General features: G+C 46.7%; 1 protein-coding gene across 1 annotated transcript in view; it reads left to right on the top strand.

Moving 5' to 3' along the window:
• The window catches only part of LOC125947759 (uncharacterized), a 133,785-nt gene that overhangs the window by 76,260 nt on the left and 37,340 nt on the right, over positions 1-20,185 (top strand). The window contains exon 3 of the mRNA XM_049673034.1: positions 5,456-5,580. Coding sequence (XP_049528991.1) covers positions 5,456-5,580 — 125 coding nt within the window. The remainder of the gene's footprint in view (positions 1-5,455; positions 5,581-20,185) is intronic.

Below are 20,185 nucleotides of genomic sequence, written 5' to 3' on the forward strand. Positions count from 1 at the left end.
GGCGGGGAGTCAACACACGCAGGCAGCTGCAACGGCGGTTGCTGCGGGACTAGGACGACTTCTTCGGCTTATCGTCCAGTGAGCACGCTCTCCATTTCGACAAGACTTCCCCAGCGTGCCGCTTACCCCGGTCAACGCTAGTGCGCGGGCGTTGCCACTTGCTGCGGCCTGCTGCTCAACGCAAAAGTATCTGCCTCGCCTCCCCTGCTCGTTGTAGTGGTCGCTTCTGGCTGCATGCTGCGAGGAGTCAACGCATCCTGGCAGTCGCAACGGGGGTTGCTGCGGGACTAGGACGACTTCTGCGTTTCTCCTGGTGAGCGATACTCATCGTGTTCGTTTCGACAAGAATTCCTTCAGTGAACAGTTTTCTCGGTCTGCCGCCAATGTTGTAGGCTCGTTTCGCAGCTAGCTGCGTTTTTTTTCTTCTTGTTATTACTTTGCTGTGTACAATGGGAAAAGATGACAACTGCATTGCTTGTCATAAGACGCTGCCTACCGATGGAAAGAAAATGATATGTGCGGAATGCCAATTTTCGTATCATCTCGGACAGTCATGCTCTGGAATAGCTGCGAACACGTTTACTACCATGGGTCAAGCTAAGAGAGACGCTTGGGTTTGTAAAACGTGCAGAAATAACAAGAGACTAAACAGCGGCACAGAGACGGTGCTTGAGGAAAGCAGTGGTCCAGAGACATCACTGTTGGATGAGCTAAGGGAAATTAGGAAAAGTTTGCAATCTTTGCCGGTTCTGCATAAGAAGGTTGATTCTCTCCTGTTGATGCAGGAAGAATTCACGGCGGTATCCAAATCAGTTAGGGAACTCGAAGGATCGGTCTCTTTTTTGTCCGAGAAGTACGATTCTATTTTGAAACAGCAGCAGGATATTCATGAACGTCAAACGTCTGATGGTGCTGAGCTGGAAGCTCTGAAAAGAACGGTGTTAACTCAGACAACAGTAATACAAAAACTAGAGGAAAACCAAAATGAAATTGAACAGTACAGCAGAAGAAAGAATCTTGAGATTCACGGTCTGCCAGAGAAAAGTAATGAAAACTTAACCCAGACACTCACGCAAATGGCAGCAAAACTGGATTTGTCGGGGTTTTCACCTGACGCCATCACGGCAGTACATCGCTTGAAAGTGAAAATGGGTGGTACACCGGTGGTCCTGGTGCGCTTTACGTCTGCAATTTGGAAGGAAAAATGGTTTGAAGCGCGTGGAAAGCTGAAGCAACTGCGTGAAGGGGTATCTTTTCCAAAGATCTACTTCAATGATAACTTGACCAAAGCTAACCGTGATTTGTTCTGGAAAGCCAGAACGAAGGCAAAGGAGGAGGGTTATCAGTTTTGTTGGACGAAAGGAGGCAAGATCTTTGTGAAAAATAATGAAACAGCGTCTCTTGTCCGAATCGGTAAACAAGCAGACCTGGAAAACATTGTTTAGCCAACATGCCTTTTTCTTTCCGCCGACTACCGGACTTCAGTTCATTTAAAACAGAATTTCGATGCAATTCTGATGAAAGTTTCACCATTGTGAGCGTTAATATTAGAAGTATGCGTAAATACTGGGAAGACTTTAAATTTCTGGCTGAGTCTGCAGCTGGATTTGTGGATGTTTTTGTACTAACAGAAATCAATGTTTCCCAAGCTTGCCTTAATACTTTCACGCTACAGGGCTTTTCAGCACATTTTGTTACACGAAGCGGGCGTCGTGGCGGAGGCATTGCTCTCTTTGTAAACGACAACTGTGAAGCTTTTTCTGTTGATGTTTCTTTTGTGCATGCTGAATCTATGATGATCAAAGTTTGTAAGAGGTCATTTTCTGTGCATATCTTATCGGTCTATCGACCGCCTTCATGCAGCCTCTCACGGTTTCTTGTAGAGCTTGATGAAACTCTGCGGCAGTGGAGCTCAGTGGACCAATTCTGCTTGATCGGGGACTTTAATATCAACATTTTATGTCCTGAAAAAGTATCTGTTTGTGATTATCTATCTACGTTGTACGCTTATGGTCTGGAATGTACAATTGGAGTTCCCACTAGAGCGGAATTAGTTAATAATTGCTTAGTGCAGTCCTGCTTAGATCACATAGCGGTCAGAGCTCCCAACTGTACATTTAGGTCATGTACTATTTTACAAAGGTTGGCTGACCACTACTTTGTAGCATGCCGTCTTGTATTACCGGATGCGCCTGGAACGCCGTCGGTTGGAAATACACCCGGGCAGCGCAAATGCCTTGTCCCTATAGTTAATCAAGCTAAGTTTGATAATCTTGTCGTTTCGTTTGACTGGGCATCCTTAACCAAAGAAGGCTCGTCAAGCAACGTGTATGAAAGATTCTGTACGCAGCTAAAAAACTTTGAATTACGTTGCACATGGTTAGTAGCTAAACCAATAAGAAAGGGTCACTGCTGGATGAACGCGGAAATTCTTGCTGCGATTTCGTATCGAGATACCCTGTGGAAACGCTGTAAAAGAAATCCGAGAAACCAAACACTGCGATTAGAATACAAGTCGGCAAGAAATAGAGCTGTTGCTCTTCTGCGTGGCGCCAAACGCCGTTACTTCTTTCATAAATTTCAGCAATCTTCAAATAATGTAAGCAAAACTTGGTCTTTGGTAAATCATCTCAGAGGGATGAGTTCCAGTAAACGGTCTGTTTTCGATTCTTTTCAGCAACCTCCCACAGCAGTGGCTGATGCTTTCAACAGGCACTTTGTAAAAGCATCCCTAAGCGCTGTTTCTTTATCCACAAACACTTCGGTCGTTAACGCATTCCATATCTGAGTCAGCTTTTCTTCCGAAATTTTCGAAGTGTGAATCTGGAAGAAATTCTTTTCAGTTTCCGTCCTAACAAGCCCACTGGATATGATGGAGTATCATTACACATCATCCGAAGGAATTTCAATGTTCTGGCAGATATTATTCTTCATATTCTGAATGGGTTTTTGGAAGGTGATGAAATTCCGGCATGCCTAAAACGGCAGTTGTTTTACCGCTACATAAGTCAGGGAAGAAAGATAAGATTGAAAACTATCGGCCAATTTCTATCTTACCGGTTATTGCTCAGGTCTTAGAAAAATTTCTTTTCCACACTATGTCTTCTTTTCTTAACAAATTTTCTATCCTGAGCCGATCGCCAGTTTGGTTTTGTTTCTGGGCGCGGTACTGTGGCACTGCTTGAAGAATTGCAGACGACCTGTTCTCGGCATTCGATCAGAATCTTTTCGCGTGTGCTCTCTTCTTAGACGTAGCGAAAGCGTTTGACACCCTGAACCACCAAATCTTGTTAAGTAAACTGTATTTTTGGGATTTCGTGGACCCTTTTACAACATTCTCAAAAATACTTGAGCAACCGATTTCAAGTGGTCGCTACTGATGATAAGGGCGTTTTCAGTTCTAAGTTGTCGCTGAATGCGGGTGTACCGCAGGGGTCAATTTTATCGCCATTGTTGTTTAACATCTTCGTTAATTGACTTTCCTTTGGCGATTTCCAAATGTTCTGTGTTCCAGTATGCTGACGACACTGTGTTACTAGCAAAACATCTATCTTACAAAATGTCAACTGAAATGTTGCAAAATGACGTGTACAATGCGATGCTTTGGTTCAGTAACAATGGAATGGCTGTCAATGCCCAAAAAACACAACTGGTATGTTTTCGCTCTCCACTCAAGACTACTGTGATTAACTTGCCTCTCTACTTACATAAGTCTAACTGCGTTCCTTGTAAATGTACTCCTATTCCATACGTAGATTGTGTTAAATATCTTGGAATATTTTTCGATAGCAACTTATCATGGCAACATCACTTATCACTCATTTGTTCAAAACTGAGGTCAGTCGCTTGGCTGATGTTTAATATGAAAAGTATTGCGCCTCTCTCTGTAAAAAAATTGATTGTGCATGCATTGGGTTATAGTGTATTGAGATATGGGATCGTTGGAGATGCAGGGTAGACAGGATTATAAAAAATATTCTTATAAATGTTGCCTACAATTCCAAACAGTAACAGCTGCAAACATCTTCCGTGAACTTGGTCTGCCTAATTTTCATTCTTTGCTCGTTGAAACAGTTGTCATAAAACACTTTTGGACTTCCGCTTTCAAACAAAAAAATACCTCCACAAGGGAACTTCGTAAACACGTCCGCTATATGGTTCCTCGTTCATCCACAAAGTATGGTGCGGCCAGACGCTGTGCATATGTGCCGGATATTTTTAACAAGTTACCGAATGAAATCTTTAACGCTACTTCAAAAAGCATGCTGAAAGAACTATTGAAGGAGTCATGGTGAAACTAACTTCCACAACGCTTTGGCATCATAATTTTCACTGCTTCAACTTCTGTTTCACGTAGAATAACCAAATGTTATCTTATATTTTTTCTGGTCATTTTTTTTCTTTGTCTTTCTGTCTCATCAACATCTTTTTATTTACCGTTTGTATTATGTTCATGGCACGGTCCTACAATCCAATTGAGGCTTAGACCGGCCTGTTTGTGTTGCTCTGTATTTTTTTGGTGAATAAACATTATTATTATTATTATTATTATTATTATTATTATTATTATTATTATTATTATTATTATTATTATTATTATTATATGATGCTTTAGATAAAGCAGTGCGAACTGGGCACATTTGTCTTTCTGTGAGCGAAATAAGACATCGCTAACTACAAAATATTAAATTTTTGCAGCCTATACGTTGAACGAAATTGTACTTGCATCTGTGGCAGAATTGCGTAGATATTCGCCGTGTTGTTATTCTATATTTCACTTGATCCTGTTTGCTACACAAAAGCAAGCATGAGTTCTGCTATACAACTGCAGCCAGTCGCTTGGAACAATACCCGCCGCGGTGGCTTAGCGGCTATGCATGGTGTGGCGCTGTTAAGCACGAGGTCGTGGGATCAAATCCCGGCCGCAGCGGCCGCATTTCGATGGGGGCGAATTCCAAAAACGCCTGTGTCCCGTGCATTGGGGGCACGTTAAAGACCCCCTGGTGGTCAAAATTAATCTGGAATTCCTCACTACGGCGTGCCTCATAATAAAATCGTGCTTTTCGCACGAAAACCCCAGAACTAAATCCGCATGAAACAATGCGTGGCACCCTGGTTGCTGCAGAGCCAAAACTTGATCTTAATGGTGTGCTTCGAATATGGAAATATGACGCCGAACAAGCAAATAATTTTGGCGAGTACGCTTCTTTTTATATTGCAGACTACCAATGCTTATGCAGTGTTAAAATATTCACACTGAAGCCTATCAATGAGCCGTCATGGTTCAAAGTTAGCTAGCGATGTTGAAAAGAAATCAAGGTTAGAAGCGGTGTTCAACAATTTCTACCAGACCTTTAAACGAAGCCGAGAAACAGACGTGGTGCGCGATCCAATAAAGTGTTCAACGAGTGCCGGCGCGGTGGTTCACTAATGAGGCGCGTCCTGCATTTCGCAGGGAGCGGCGGGCGCGGCTGGTGGTGACCCTGGTCTGCTCGCTGATCCTGGTCGTTGTCTTCACGATGATCATCTACCGCATGATCAACGAGAAAGGCGAGTCCGTAGCAGCGCAACGACGCAAAGGTTTGCCGCAGACAGGGCCATTCTTGTTGCGCGTATGCTTGAAGGGATACGGACACAAAATCTGGAAATGTTACGAAAATGCTGAAAACGAAACCTCAGTGTGCGATTACACCGAATAGAAGTAGTCACTTAGCTCATTTTCGAGCCGATGGCTTTATTTTTGGCGTTTTTTTGTGAGCGCGCCCCTCGCCGCCCGACCCGCGGGAGTTGGAAGGCGTGACGTCACGACACCCACGTCGGATAGCCAGCCGGCCGGCCGCGGTCATTCGAAGCGCGCCGATACCGCCAGCGCGAGCATGGATTCGAGTGCTGGTGTCTCTACCAGCGATGAGTACACGTCTGAACATGAGGACTATTCCAACTTGGCAAGAAATATTAGCGCTTACGGCTACGAGCTTTCCGCGTCAAGCGACGAAGAAGAGCAGGTGGCCGTGGCAGTGCCGGTCAGGTTTTCGCGAACCGTAGTGCGAAGATTTCGTTCTGCACCAGACACATGTGCAAGAATTATTTGTAATTTCCTCTGTAAACTTGCTTTTTCAAGAGCGCACGCAGGCGAGGCAGCTGCCACCCGCGGGGTACTTCAGCACTGCATGGATGACTGAACAGTAGTTTATGCCGTCGGCGTTAGCAACTGCTGTTAGGTATCAGTACCTTTGAGACTCTCACGTTCACTTCACCAGCTGCCCGACAGATGGCAGCACCTGTCTGGCGCTCTCCCCAGTTTTTCCTGCGTTTAGCGTGTGGAGAAGCAGATCTGTGTGTTGTGTGTGTGTCTGACCCGTTGCCATGTAGGACTGATCTCGTGAGTCGTGCTGGCTAGCCCTGGAGTGTTTTACTATGCTTTGCCAACATTTTTAAAGACATTACTGCCTTCGTGCCCTGCCACGGGCATCTTGCCCCAGCCTCGCCCTCACACTGCTTAAAAAAGCTGCAAGTGAACGAAAACCGCACCGACATCTTTTCGCCTCCTCTTTTCAAACGCGCCGCTGATCATTTCTGCATTGCGTTTTCGTGAGAAGACCGATGGCACAGCGTCAGGCTTTAGGCGTTGCCTTTTGAGCGGCATGCCGAGGCTCTTCACAGCCGGGCTGGTCACATAATCATCGTCGACGAAGTGGTCCAGCGTAAATGAAGTCATTATTTAGAGGTCTCCAGACTGGGCGTGGTGGCTGACAGGCAGGTATCCAAAGTTTACGCATCTTCTCGTCTCTGGGAAACGTGTGCGACGGCGTGTCACGACCGACGATGCTGTTATAACAGCAATATCTCATCATTTCCTTCCGCCACGACGAACGCGTCAATACCGAACGATGACCGCGCATGTAAGACGCACCATCTGCGTGGAGCGCCGACAAGGATAATGTTTCAGACGGACCACGTGCGAAGATCACCGAAAGGGGTTAAACAAACGCTGCAAGGGACCGACACCCCCGGAAACACTGCGACGGCTGTGGCCAACCTTGGTCGCGCGCGCGCGGATGGGTGTTATGATGTCAAATTTCAGCTTCTGCCGGCGTCCGTTTGGAGGCAAGATATGCAACAGAAAATAAAAAAAAAACGTTTCTCGTTCTTTTTTTCAAAGCAGCTTGTTGTATTTATCGTTTTCAACTGTTCAACTTTTGTTCCGACGCAAAAAGCCACCCGCCAACTTTTGTGTCCGTATGCCTTTAATAAAGGTTCGAATGGATTAATGCGAACCATTGTGTGGCTCACACAAGCCACTTTGGAGGCAGGTTGGTCTAGCCTCCTGTCACGCGTTGTGTTGGAGCTCTTCAGTAAAAAAAAAAAAATCCCAGGTGTCCTTAGCTATCGCCTGTGAGACGCGCAGGCGAAAGCCTTGTAAAGCCTACTGTAATTAACCTTTATCCACCTTTATCGACCTTAATCCACCCTAATTCTCCTTAATCGACCTTATTCTACCCGAATCCTCCTTAATACATCCTAATCCACCTTAATGCATCTTCATCCTCCTTTATTCACTTTAATCGACCTTAATGCACCCTAATCAACCTAAATACAGTCACTAATCAATCATTGATTCACTTTGCTAATAAATAATTATCTCTTATACACGGCCGGACAAGTTTTGGTTCACTGTTGGCCTTCCTTGGGTCACGTGACTTTCTGTATCTCACAACGCGACCATGAAACAGAGATCTAAGGCTTTCACCTTAAAAATGTGTCATATCTACTGCATTATGGCCCGCAGCCAATTACGCAAGTCTCGACACATAGTATGAAAGACTCGCAATTTCATGTAGTCGGTTGAATGATGTCAATCTGATGTTCTCCCTTCAGATTCGGTGAACCCACGTCTTTCTTCTTGACCCGTCGCGCTTACCGGACGGTATCGCGAAGAGTTTTTTGCCTTTGCTGAATCTCTCTCGACATCCGAAGGCGCAGCAGCTCATTGTAATGGAAAACGCCGCGAAGCGACGTCGCACTTGCCATAAAACTCAGTTCAGGGCGTTAGCAGACAACAAAGAACGCACACGGATGGGAAACGGCGTAAACATGCGCTCCTTGGCTGTCGGTCGACGCTTCTGAAGCATAAATGGTGGTGGAGCGCGACTTTAACTCTTTCCCTACCATGGGGAAAATAGGTGTTTTTGTATGTTACGGTAGATGTCTTTTTCTGAAGGAACTACTGCACTCAATATTTAATGTAATACATGAACAGAAAGCACAATGAATTCACTATTCACGCATAGAAGTTTTATTAACGAGATGTAAGTGGTGAAAAAGATATGAATTGTTAAAATGCACATTGTGAAATAAAATAGAACAAAATTTGTAAAGACGCGCTTGGGTATCTACAAAGCAAAAATGGTGCGAAAATTAGGAGATATACAAAATAATTGCAGTCTGCTAGGCACTATCTCAGAAAAAAACTTTAAATTTTTCATTGAAGAGGTATTTCGCTACAAAAAATTAACTGCAAGCACTGCAGTTGGGCGTGCCGGGATGCGGCCGCCGATTTTCCGGGCTGGTTTGCATCGTCGTCGCTTTCAGAGTGAAAGTCCGACGAAAAGTCGGCCTCCTCTAACTCGCTGCTACTCGATGTATCGATAAGATCAGCCGCAGAACAGCGAAATCACGATATCTGCGATCTCCTGGAGCGCGTGCGCCGTTTCCTGTGCCGGAGATTAAGTTCTGCGTTGACGATCGCGAAACTTCAGAGCGCGTTTAAAAATCACAGCTTGGCGGAAAAAAGCGAACTGCTTAGAAAATAGGAATGTAGTTTCTCGTCTTTCACATCCGATAGCGCAGTATGTCCCTGAGTGGCACGGAAAGTCTTGAAAGCGTCGTTTCAAATCGTCGATAGAGGGCTAACCATTCCCAATGGGCACGGTAAGAAAAGAGTTAAACAAACGAAGCTGACACGAGGTCCTACGTGACGCCAGTAGGCCAATAGCGACGCGGCGTTGGCCTCGCCAGGGCGCGCGAGCAGGCGGCGGCATTGTGGCATTCTTCGAACTGTGTCGCTACTTTACAAAGTTGCAGGGGATTTACAACTATATGCTCCCTTCCTCCCCCTATCGGCCACGCCGAGAGCGACTCGATATACAGGGTGTTTCATTTTAGCTGCACCAAACTTTTAAAAATTACCTGTAATCCTTGTTCTAAACTACTCGATGAGGCGCCCATTACTTCTACGTGAAATCAAAACGCCTAATTGAATAATTAACATAATTACGCTAGTGAACCTTTTCAATAATTTTGTTACGGCACATTTTCAGTCTACAAATTATAGCAGCTGAGTTCGCAAAGCGTATCCAATTGGATACCGTGGAGTGTGCTTTCCTTAGGCAGGACCTTTAATAAATTAGTGATGTATACGTTTAAGCTTCATTTTGTTAGCTTAGCTCATTTTTCTGTCTCGGCATTAACACTTATGTTACTAATGCCTTAAGAAGCAGGGGTATTCAGGGCTATGTACTTTTGTGCGCAGGCATGCGGTTGCCGGAGCGATAACTTGCTGGGAAGGTCTGAAGTTGATGACATATGTTATGCCGCGGGGCGACATATAATTTTGTTAGCATGCTTTAGTTTAGCGGTGTAAGCAGAAGATGCTATTTTCTCATTCAACGTGGTGAGTTATGAGTTTATTGGCTCGCCTGAAATTTAGACGCAACAGCAAACAGCAGTGCTCGTTCCAGATTTGCAGAACTTGGCCTGACCAAGATGCTGCCGTTAGATTGCTTTCCGACTATGAGCACACAGCTAAATTCATTTGCAACGGGTTTGATTCGTTTCCAAGTCATGCATTTACACTAATACAACTCAAAAGAAAACCCTCGGTGAATTCCGGAAGCCTGTTAGAAGAAACGCAACTTCGTCCGATTGATTGTTGTTTACTTCTCAAGTTTCACCGATAGTTGACAATTTCTACGGGCGGCGGGTGTCTGCTGTGTTTCCAGGCCCGGACCCTGCCTCGAATACTAAGGAATGCGAGCATGAATAAGCGCTAGTCAACAGACGCAGAGTATATTATGACACGGATCAACTCGCTTTAGACAGAAAGGTGCACCCCGACTCACAAACGGAACTGTCATTTAGTTTAATCCCAAGACAGACTGACCAGGTAACTGAAAAGCTTTTAGCGTCGTTTTAAAAGTGCACAATTTCCGTATTTACCTTGTGAAAGCACGACGGACGTTACTGCCTGCATATTGTGGGATGCTATATATGTGATAAACTGCAACACCAGTCACAATGCGGAGTTCCCCATAAGGGCGAAAACAGCCAAGTATCGGACCTGTAGCGGCGGAGCAACGCCGCGAACAAGTGCTTGCACCTTTCGGAGACCCGCTACGCAAACACGCGTCCCCTTTAACGCGAAACTGCCTCCTGCTTCTACTTTCCCACTGCTGCTGTCTGGCCCAGCGTGTCGGCGGGTGGTTCAGAGCGTGTGCACACATCACAGGAACGCGGCAGAGAGGAAAGGTGACGCGCGAAACTCGTTTGGACCTGTGCACCGCGTCGAATGTGCCCTCTGGAGCTCCCTGGGCGTCGCCGCATTAGACTCTTGACACGCGTAATTATCCGTGACCCCCCGCAAGAGCATTGCAGAAAGTGTAGCGCTTACCTTTCTACTAACGTGCAAGTCCAGCTGGAAGCTAGATAGAATGGTAGGAAGGAGAGCGGTGAGGAGGCAGAGAATGGGTAGAACCGACGTAGTCCCGAAACGAGTGAACAACAGCAGCCTTGCCACTCTCCGCTCGCCGTTCCCATATAAGAGAGAGTGGGGGTGGGGGGGAATAGGGAAACGGGGACGTGAGAAGAAGGCAAGGAAACGCTACCACTATAGACAGGATAGCGGCTGTGGGCAAACGGGATAAATTTGAGTTCAAGGTACAGTTCGGTACGTTTCTGCTATTTCTGCAAAATAAACACCATGGAAGTTTGTGAAGCGGACAACTTGCGCAGGGCGTGCAGAAGCAGTGTCGCATTAAAGCGCACCGTAGTGTCTATAGGTGGCACTAGCGAAGCGGTCACACGTCAAATCAACACTTCTGTGCCCGCCGCGCTAGCTTTGCGGCTATGGCATTGCTCGAGGTCGCGGGTTTGATCTCCACCGTGGCAGCCGCATTTCGACGGCGGCTGAAAATAAATGCGCTCGTGTACTTAGTTTAGGGACACTTCAACAAACACCCCGGTGTCAAAATTATTCCGGAGTCCACGAATACGGCGTGCCGCATAATCCGATGCTGGTTTTGCTGAATATCCCCACAATACAATTAAAGCTGAATATCCCCACAGTACAATTAAAATTTAATGCTTCTGACACGATGCGATGTGCCGTGTGAGGCAATGAATATGCTGGACCCTCTCAGTGGCTATGAAGTATGGTGCACAACAACGCCTCACGCAAGCACCCTGTGTGTTCTGTGTAGTAGGAAGTGGTGTACGTAAGGTAACGTTTATCATCATCTCACCACTCTCGTGTTCGAATAAACATTGAAGAAATTAAGCATTGGCGTCAACGTCGCCGCTAATTATTGTCAATTAAAGCAAACAGCGCAGAAAGCTTCGCTTACATCGATTCCCACAGTGCGTGCGATCTGCATAATTTTATTGCGATAGCAATTATATGGACACTTCAACCGGATTTCTGCCGTGGTAATCGCCGTCGCCGTGAGGTTCCGTATCGATAAAATCTTCGCCGCGCGCCGTATGCCCGAGCGGAAGCGTGCGGGGACGCACGCTATCACGGAGAGCGAACGCACTCAATCTCCCACGCGCAAGCAAGAAAGCGGGAAGCGAGCGCCGGAAGGAGCGGGGGGGGGGGGGGGGGGGGGCGCACTTCTACTCTGCCAACAACCACGCTCGTCGCTCGCCCGCACCGTCTCTCATCTCCACACGGCTCTGACCTTTGTATGCGCTGTGCATTCGCCACTCAGTTTCCGTTGAAGCGATAGACCGCACGTACCATCGCCCGCTGCGCGGCGTATGCGCTTGCTGCCAGCGTTTTGACAGTCGTTGTCTGCAGTCATTCAGTGTGATCTATTCATGTTTGTTTGTGCGCGCTTACACCACGCTTGTTAATTCAGTTAGTAATAGTCGGGCCACATTTTCCAACGCACGCTACACATGCAATGCTGCCCGGATCGGCAGTGCAGCGCTACAGGTGTGTTCCTTCGCACGCGCTGCCCACGGGAAGCGCTTCTCATCAACACCACCGTTTCACACGCGCCTTCTCGTGGTCTTCGAGTCTCTCTTCATGTCGGTCTACTTACGCCGCAGCACACCTGCTTACTTAATCAGCTCATGTTTACTACAATTCATATTGCTACCAAAGCCGCTCACCTTACTTCGTATGATATTATTGTGTTGCTATCGCATTCATTCCTTCGCCCTTAGGGCGAAACTGTGACATTTTTTTAATCCGACTCGTTTGAAAGGATTTTTGTCTCTAAAAATTTACGAAACCTGATGCAGCTCACTGGGCAGGCCAGACGTTTGCACGCATAGCGCACCAATTTCCGCGACTTTGCCGCTGAAACCCTTGACCGGTCAAAATAAACTACTCTGCAGCAAGGGCCCTTTCAGCTTCGACGAAACACGTGGATTCTACGCCACAAACGAGAAACTTTCGCACAGCAGCAAGCGAAAGAGCAGCCGTGAACCTGGATGTCATAGCCATCTTGGTTTATTACGGCAGTGTTGCCTGTACAAGTAATGCATTCTGGCGTTTCCAATATCCGCGCCTTTAGCTTAGTCACCCCAATGTGCTCTTCTACAGTTGGAGACAAAACGCATCGGGCTCGTTGAACGCAGACAACCAGATAAAGAAAACTGTCTAGACTTGGAGAATACTTCGCATTAAAAGACCATTGGGGGCGCGCAACGGCGTGGGCACAGAGCACGAAGGAACTAACAGAGTGTAACTAACACCGTGGCTTGGAGACTTGCGTGGCCTGCTCTCTGGTACACGGGAATGGTATCACAAATCAATAATCCGCTACTTGAGCTGGAGACATTGTCCAAACAAACAAAGATGGCTATGACATCAAGGTTTACGGAGGCTCTTTCACTTAATGTTGTGACCACTTTTCTCTTTTGTGGCGTCAAATCGAGATATTTCGAGGAAGCCGAAAGAGTCGTTGCTGCCGATCACCATATTTTGATCGGCCTCAAGAATAGAGCGACGAAATCACTAAAATAGTAGCGCTGTGCGTGCCAATGTGCGGCCTGCCCAGCGAGCCGCATCAGCGCCCGAATTAACAAAGACCTCTTACGCTAGAATTGTTCGCAAGAAATAATTTCAGCCAATCCGGATGCAAGACATATTATTATCTAAGGCGGCCGACCAATGGCAAAGAGCACTTACGAAAGAAAAGCTTAGTGAATCTGGCCCCAGATTTTTTTTAAAGACAACTATTCTTCCAATTGAGCCGAATGTTAAAAAAGCAAGTGTTTGTGCGTAGCGGGCCTCCGAAAGGGTCAATCACTTGTTCACGGGGTTGCTTCAATGCTAAATGCCCAGTATTCGAGTGACCATCATAGGCAACTCTGCACGGCGACTCGTGTTGTTGCACATGACACATAGCATCTCACAACATGACAGTAACGTCTGTCATGCTTTCAGAAGCCAAATACAGATATTCTGCACTGGTAGAACGAGGCTTAAAGCTGTAAAGTTACCTGGTCAGTGTGTCCTGGTACAAAATGTCACAAATGAGAGTTCCGTTTGTGAATCGGGGTGCATGCAGCTTTTTATAGTTAGCTGATACGTGTGATAAGGTCGTCTGCGTCCACCGACTGGCACTTGCTCGTGCTCGCAGTAAGCCGTGCTAGAGGCACGGCCTGGGCTTGAAAACAGGGCAGGCACCTGGCGCTCGTAGAAATTCGCAAACCCGGTAAAACGTCAAAAGTTATAACAACCAATCGTACCAAGTTGAGTTTTTCCAACAGGATTCCCAAATTTAGCGAGCGTTTTCTTTTGGCAAAGTCAGATGTATTAGTGTAAATGCCTGACTTGGAAACGAATCGAACCAGTTGTAATGGAATTTAACTGTGTGCACATTGTCGGAAAGCAAACTCGCGACGCCTTGCGCAGGTCAAACTCTCCAAAGCTGGACGAGCGCTGTTTGAGACGCGAATACAAACAAGCAAGGGAAGGAGGCGACCCGCCGGGCGTCACTTCCGGCGAGCGGTAATGGTGGCGTTTGTTGCTGTTTCGCAATGAAAAGCATCGATTTTTGCGAGCGTTTTGTGAAGAACCCACTCGTTAAGTTTTTCACAGAGGCTATTCTATGTCTAAAATATTTGAAACGGTGTGTTTTACGCGGTCCATAATTCCATTGCAGCTGGCCGTTAACATGCCTCTCATTATCACTAAATGGAAACTCAGCGTGCGAGAGGGTTCCCTCGAACAATTGGCAAAAACGCTGATAACGGCGGCATATATAGCTTTCAAAATTGGCAACACAACTGTTTGCGAAGGCTGTGAATAACTGATGCTCTTGAAATTTCGCTTCCGCCTGGAACATCAGATGCCCCTATTCCCTCACCATGTAAACTTTGGAGCAAGTTGAGTTCTATAAGAATGTTGCGCAAACTTCCTGTGGGGTTCGCATTACATACTGGGTGTCGGAAAAGTAACCGTCTGAAACGTTACTCTAACAGCAGTTGTAGATTAGCCGGCTTTGTCGTAGCTTGTCAAGAAGATATGTCAATCAAATGGAACAATTTATGTCTTTGAAAAAAAAAAGATGCAAAGTCGAGTACTGAATTTTTCCGTGAATATACTCTTCTGGGGTGAAATTCGCTAAGCTACCCTGTTCGTACGCCAGTTCTGATCCATAAAGTTCTTACGCTAACCTAAGCGTGCAAGCGAAGTGCAGCGTACTTAACTTACAGCGTCGTGTGAGAATGAGGAGGAAGCAAAGCTTGGATTACACGACAAGAAATGAAAGAAGCGCGGTCAACCGATAGCCTGATGGCACATTCTTTTAGATAAGCTCTTGATATCAAATATGTTCTAGTTCACTTGCTAAAACCACGGCTTAGTTTTCTTTCCCCTATTTTGCTCTTGTTTTTGCCCCTGCATTTATGTATTAGAGCACCAGGCTGAGTGTTCTGCAATATTTTTGTTTTGTTTTTTCACTGCATTTATGTATTACATAGAGTGACACGATGAGTGTTCTGCAATATCATGATCTGGGCGGGGATTGGGGCATTGTCAGGCATTCAGTTGCTTCGCCGCCCCTTCCCGCTGTACCACTGGATAAGTTATGTATGCTTGAATCGATGAAAATAAACAAACTTCAAACAAACATCATGCATCTGTAGTTGAGGCTATATTCTTACGACAAATCACTGCACGATCCTCTTCGACAGCTTCCCTTTCCGGGCATCTGCTACAGCACTGACAAGCGCAAACACGCTCACCCGTTCACTGCACTGCCGTCAAAAGAACGGCAGTGGGAATGTTACACATTCTTCTCACACTTCTGAGAGAGAAAGGACTGATGGATACAAGGCGAAATACGTATTTGGCGCGGAAGGAAATGCTTAAGCGGAGCAATCGCCAGCCGGGTCTGGTAGGCTAACCCCGCCTGTAGCAACACCACCACCACCACCATATTAGAAAACGACTTCATGTATTTATTTCTATGCTAATTACGCAAATAAAAAAAAGCTGCGTAATGAATGATTCATATTAGCTCATATGAAAGGGCTGAGCACCCGTACGTTCATTGGTACGGTATGCGATGTGCTGCACAAGGTTTCATGTGCCACGCATAGTCTCAATATCATCTCCCTCAGCTGCTGGTATCAACTAAGGTTCTGTCCGACGATGTCGTCGAGCGCCTACCGACGTCGAGACGCATGCTCCCTTCGCATAGGATCCCTTTCGATGGAAGAGCGAGCTGTGCAAGTAGCCCTAAAAATGCATGAAGCCATGGCTACCGCCACTCCCAAATTATGACAGAAAACTTCGCTACGTAACATCCAAACGTGTAAGTTTTGCTGCCTATCGCATGCTGACATCGTATTGGCGTCCAGCGCTTGTTCTGGACTTCTTCTCAGCTAATAAAACAGGATGATACCTAGCACCAGGTCTAGAGTTTGTTTTGGAGGTTCAGGTGGCCGCATTCGGACAGAGGCGAAATACTAATCAATTTTGGAGACCGGTAATAAATCATAGGTTGTCGACGTCAGTCCTGGAGTACACAACTGTGCTGTTTGTCATAATCTAAGTGGCAGCTCACAGAAGTCAAGGCTAATCAGTCAACATCATGACAATTATCAGTGCCAACGTTTCCATAAAATTATCAGCCTCATAAGAACACACCTTCAACTACAGGTCAGAATATTGCACCGCACCGTATACTAGCACATAACGGTTCAACATTCTACCTGGTTTCGGATCAAATCGGTTCAAGTCATCGATCTCGCGAAACTGATGCACTTCGTTCGGAGCAGTGACTGCACATACAGAACGAAATTTGAATGTTGTAAAACGTCATGAATGTACATCTGTATTCCCTGCAGGACGAAGGTTTCTACCAGCGATCTATAATTACTGTTGACCTGCTCAAGCTGATTACAAGTTGCGCCTACAAATTCCCTTATTACCCGGCGGGGTTGCTTAGCGGCTGTGGTGTTGGGCTACTAAGCATGAGTTCACGGGGTCACATCCCGGCCACGACGGCCGCCCTTCGTTGGGGGCGAAATGCGAAAACACCCGTGAACTTGCACCCATTACCATCATACTTGCACCCATTACCATACTTAATTCTCGATTCTTTGCCACTTTGTGGGTTTCATGACCCATTTTCCGCTTTGTCATGCTAATTATTATAACTATTTGTTGACTATAATCATTTATCGATATTTATTTTTCTCATGTAATTACATATAGACTGATATATAAATGTTATGGGGTTTGTAGTGGTCTTAATTAGTTATCGATTTTTTACATAATTTTTACCGGTTTTTGTCTGACTTTTGGCTCCACTTTTTCAATATCAGTTCACGCGCCATCCTCGGCTATATCAGCTGTGGCCTCTGGCCAATCGGCCGTGACAGCGTGTTCAAACGCTTACCCGCGGGCCGCGTCAGCTTGAGCGGCGCAGGTAGACATAATTAGGTTCGAAAGACTGCCACCCCCATCGTTCCGTCGGCAGCTGCGACGGCTGTTTAGGCTTTGTGAATCGGCTTAGATTTACTAGTGCTCGGAAGTAATGACGTTCGCACGTGTGCTAGCATTACATACATGCTTTTTTTTTTCGACTGCAGCGCTCGTCTTTGCAGCGTCGGCCATCGCAAGCTTGCTGATATAACTACGAACAGCTTTGGGAATACGCTTTTTTTCGTAAGATTCTTACGCCGAAATTTGTAAGTTCGCTTAGTGAATTCCGCCCCTGGTTATCGGACCAAACAGGCACTATGGCACAGAGCAATTTACTAAAACTGCCTCGTTTTAGAAGCGCACTGCCCATTTTTCAGTTTCTAAAGTTTGGTACACAAGACGAATTGAAAGTCGGGGACCTCTATTGAAGACATTCGTTACATTGCAGTGAGGGAGTGGAGTGTATACGTGGTGGGCGATTTGAGAGACGGCATGTTACGTCCAAAGCCCGGAGACAAACGTAGAACAGTAGCAAGCACTTTATTGCTACATAGTGCCGCAGGTACGACGGTACAAAAGCAAGTAAACAGTGAGCGCGGGGAGGCAGCCGAAACATGCCAGCTTTATAGTTATCGCAGTCGGGTCACATGATTACTGGGCAGCTTAGCTGGCCGCTCTTATCAAGAACACATGGCGCTATCGCATACATGACATATTCTCGTGTTTTGGTATGAGTGTGCCTTTTATGGAGACAAGCATTGGTGCAGTAAAGCCAGCTGATGTCCAGCACCCGCCCTGTTCCGCTCGTGTTTATATGTATACTGTGTTTGGTATTACGGAAGGCTACTTTGCTTGTCTAGACTGACATTATTTGTGTGCATGCCTGTATCCTTTCTCATGACACGGTACTATTTTTATCCTTTCAGGGACCGGCGGTAAGTCATTCGAAATTCTCGTGCATTATCGGCCTTCCGCTGGGCTAGTTGGCGGCTGGTTAAAAGTCAGCTCCAGAAATTTTTCAAGCGCCTGCTGAAAGGATGCGCTCACATGATGTCTGATATTTAAATACATTTACAACAAGGAAAGAACGTTTGCATCGTTTATATAAATGGAATAAGTTAGAGTTCTCGAATTCGGGTGCTGGAAATGTAGAAAAAAGGAAGAAAAAAATCAGGCAAGTTTGCACTCGGTCGCGCAAAGCTTAGGCACAGCGAAGCTAACTGGCTGCTAGTGCTAGGTACTTGGTTGCTGCTAGGTCTTAACTTAACTACGCATGTAGGAAGGTATTATCGAGCGATCATTTTCGAAGGTACGTTCCCTTTCGCTACATTTGCGTGACTAGCGCGGGCGCCTACGAGCGACAGCGTTCCTGGCATGCCACAAACGCAGGCAGGCTAACCAAGGTTGGCACAGTGCCAAGAACGCGGCTGCTTGCCGACGCCGAACGCGTTGGAAGCCAGCCGCTCGATATCAAACGGCCAGCTTCGCTGTGTCTTGAGCTTTGCGTGGCCTAGCGCTTGAGCTTTTGCGCGGCCTTGAGCTTTTAGGGGCGAAGCTCCTTAGGGTGTGGGTCTGTCCCTCCTCTGTAGTATGTAATTAAAATTAAACTATGGGGTTTTACGTGCCAAAACCACGATCTGATTATGAGGCACGCCGTAGTGGGGGACTCCGGAAATTTGGACCACCTGGGGTTCTTTAACGTGCACCTAAATCTAAGTACACGGGTGTTTTCGCATTTCGCCCCCATCGAAATGCGGCCGCCGTGGCCGGGATTCGATCCCGCGACCTCGCGCTCAGCAGCCCAACACCATAGCCACTGAGCAACCACGGCGGGTTCCTCTGTAGTATGTAGTAGTAGTAGTAGTCGTCGTCGTAGTAGTAGGTAGCCACGTCTACTTTTATGAAAAAAAATTCCGAAAGTTGTGTCCATAGCGCGGAATCGAACCAGGGACCCCTCGCATCCGAACGCGCGGCGCTAACCACTACGCCACGAAGCGCACATGGACACACGCACCACGATGACAATAAATACCCAACATTAACGAAAAACTGCGCGTTTCTAACGCGTTTGTGCTAGCGCGTTACGGCCCGTGTAAGAAGCTGGTGTAAGACGCTGTGGCCTCTCCGCCTTACCCCCGTATTCATAAACGCTCCTCGACTTGAACTTGACTTGCCACCGCCTTGGGCAGCGCGTTCGAAACGCGTTGAAGGCGGTGGCAAGTCAAGTTCAAGTCGAGAAGCGTTTATGAATACGGGGGTTATACTCTCTCAGCAGTCATGTGATGGCGTCGGCAAACGCGGTGCACGTTCCGGCATGTGTAAACGGCTGCGTAAGACGCTGTGGCCTCTCCCCCTTACTAGAGAGTACTGCACGTTTCTAACGCGTTTGTGCTAGCGTCCCCTTAAGCGGGAGATGGTGCAATTATAATGAAGGGCGCTGTTATAAAATAGGAATGACGTCACATATGGCGCGTGTCATTGGTGGAAGTCAATCGTTCGATTTAGTGCGGCGAGACTGGGCGAATTACACGGAAGATTCACGGTTTACCGATGATTCCCTCCGAAGCTTCGCCCACTCATCATCATTCACCCCGCGGATATGCGGTGATTTTTTTTCTCTTGGCTCAGCACGCCGCGGAGAGAAGAGACGCAGGGGTCGGGAAGGCAGGGAGCTGGCGAGGAGGAGAGCGTGTGCACATGCACGCGGCTACCACGGCTACGCACCACAAATTACGGCTGGCTTAAACAGCTTCGCTGTTAAAACTACCACGCTCCGACCTGCGTTGTTACTACAGCCAAATATGCAGAACATTATTAAAAATGAAGCAAGTCTTTCGTAAAGCCAAACGCAGCTTTATACATGCCGTGCATGACGTCATAGTCCTGATACTTTTCTGTAGTGCCACAACAATGTGGAAGAAAAAAAAAGTCGCCGTTTCGCCTGAAAGGGGAAGCATCGATTGCGAGAGCAAATTAGTAGAGAGCTATACGAAGCAAGGATAGTAGTTTAATGGGCTGTAT

The sequence above is a fragment of the Dermacentor silvarum genome, chromosome 8 (assembly GCF_013339745.2).
Source record: "Dermacentor silvarum isolate Dsil-2018 chromosome 8, BIME_Dsil_1.4, whole genome shotgun sequence".
Lineage (NCBI taxonomy): Eukaryota > Metazoa > Arthropoda > Arachnida > Ixodida > Ixodidae > Dermacentor > Dermacentor silvarum.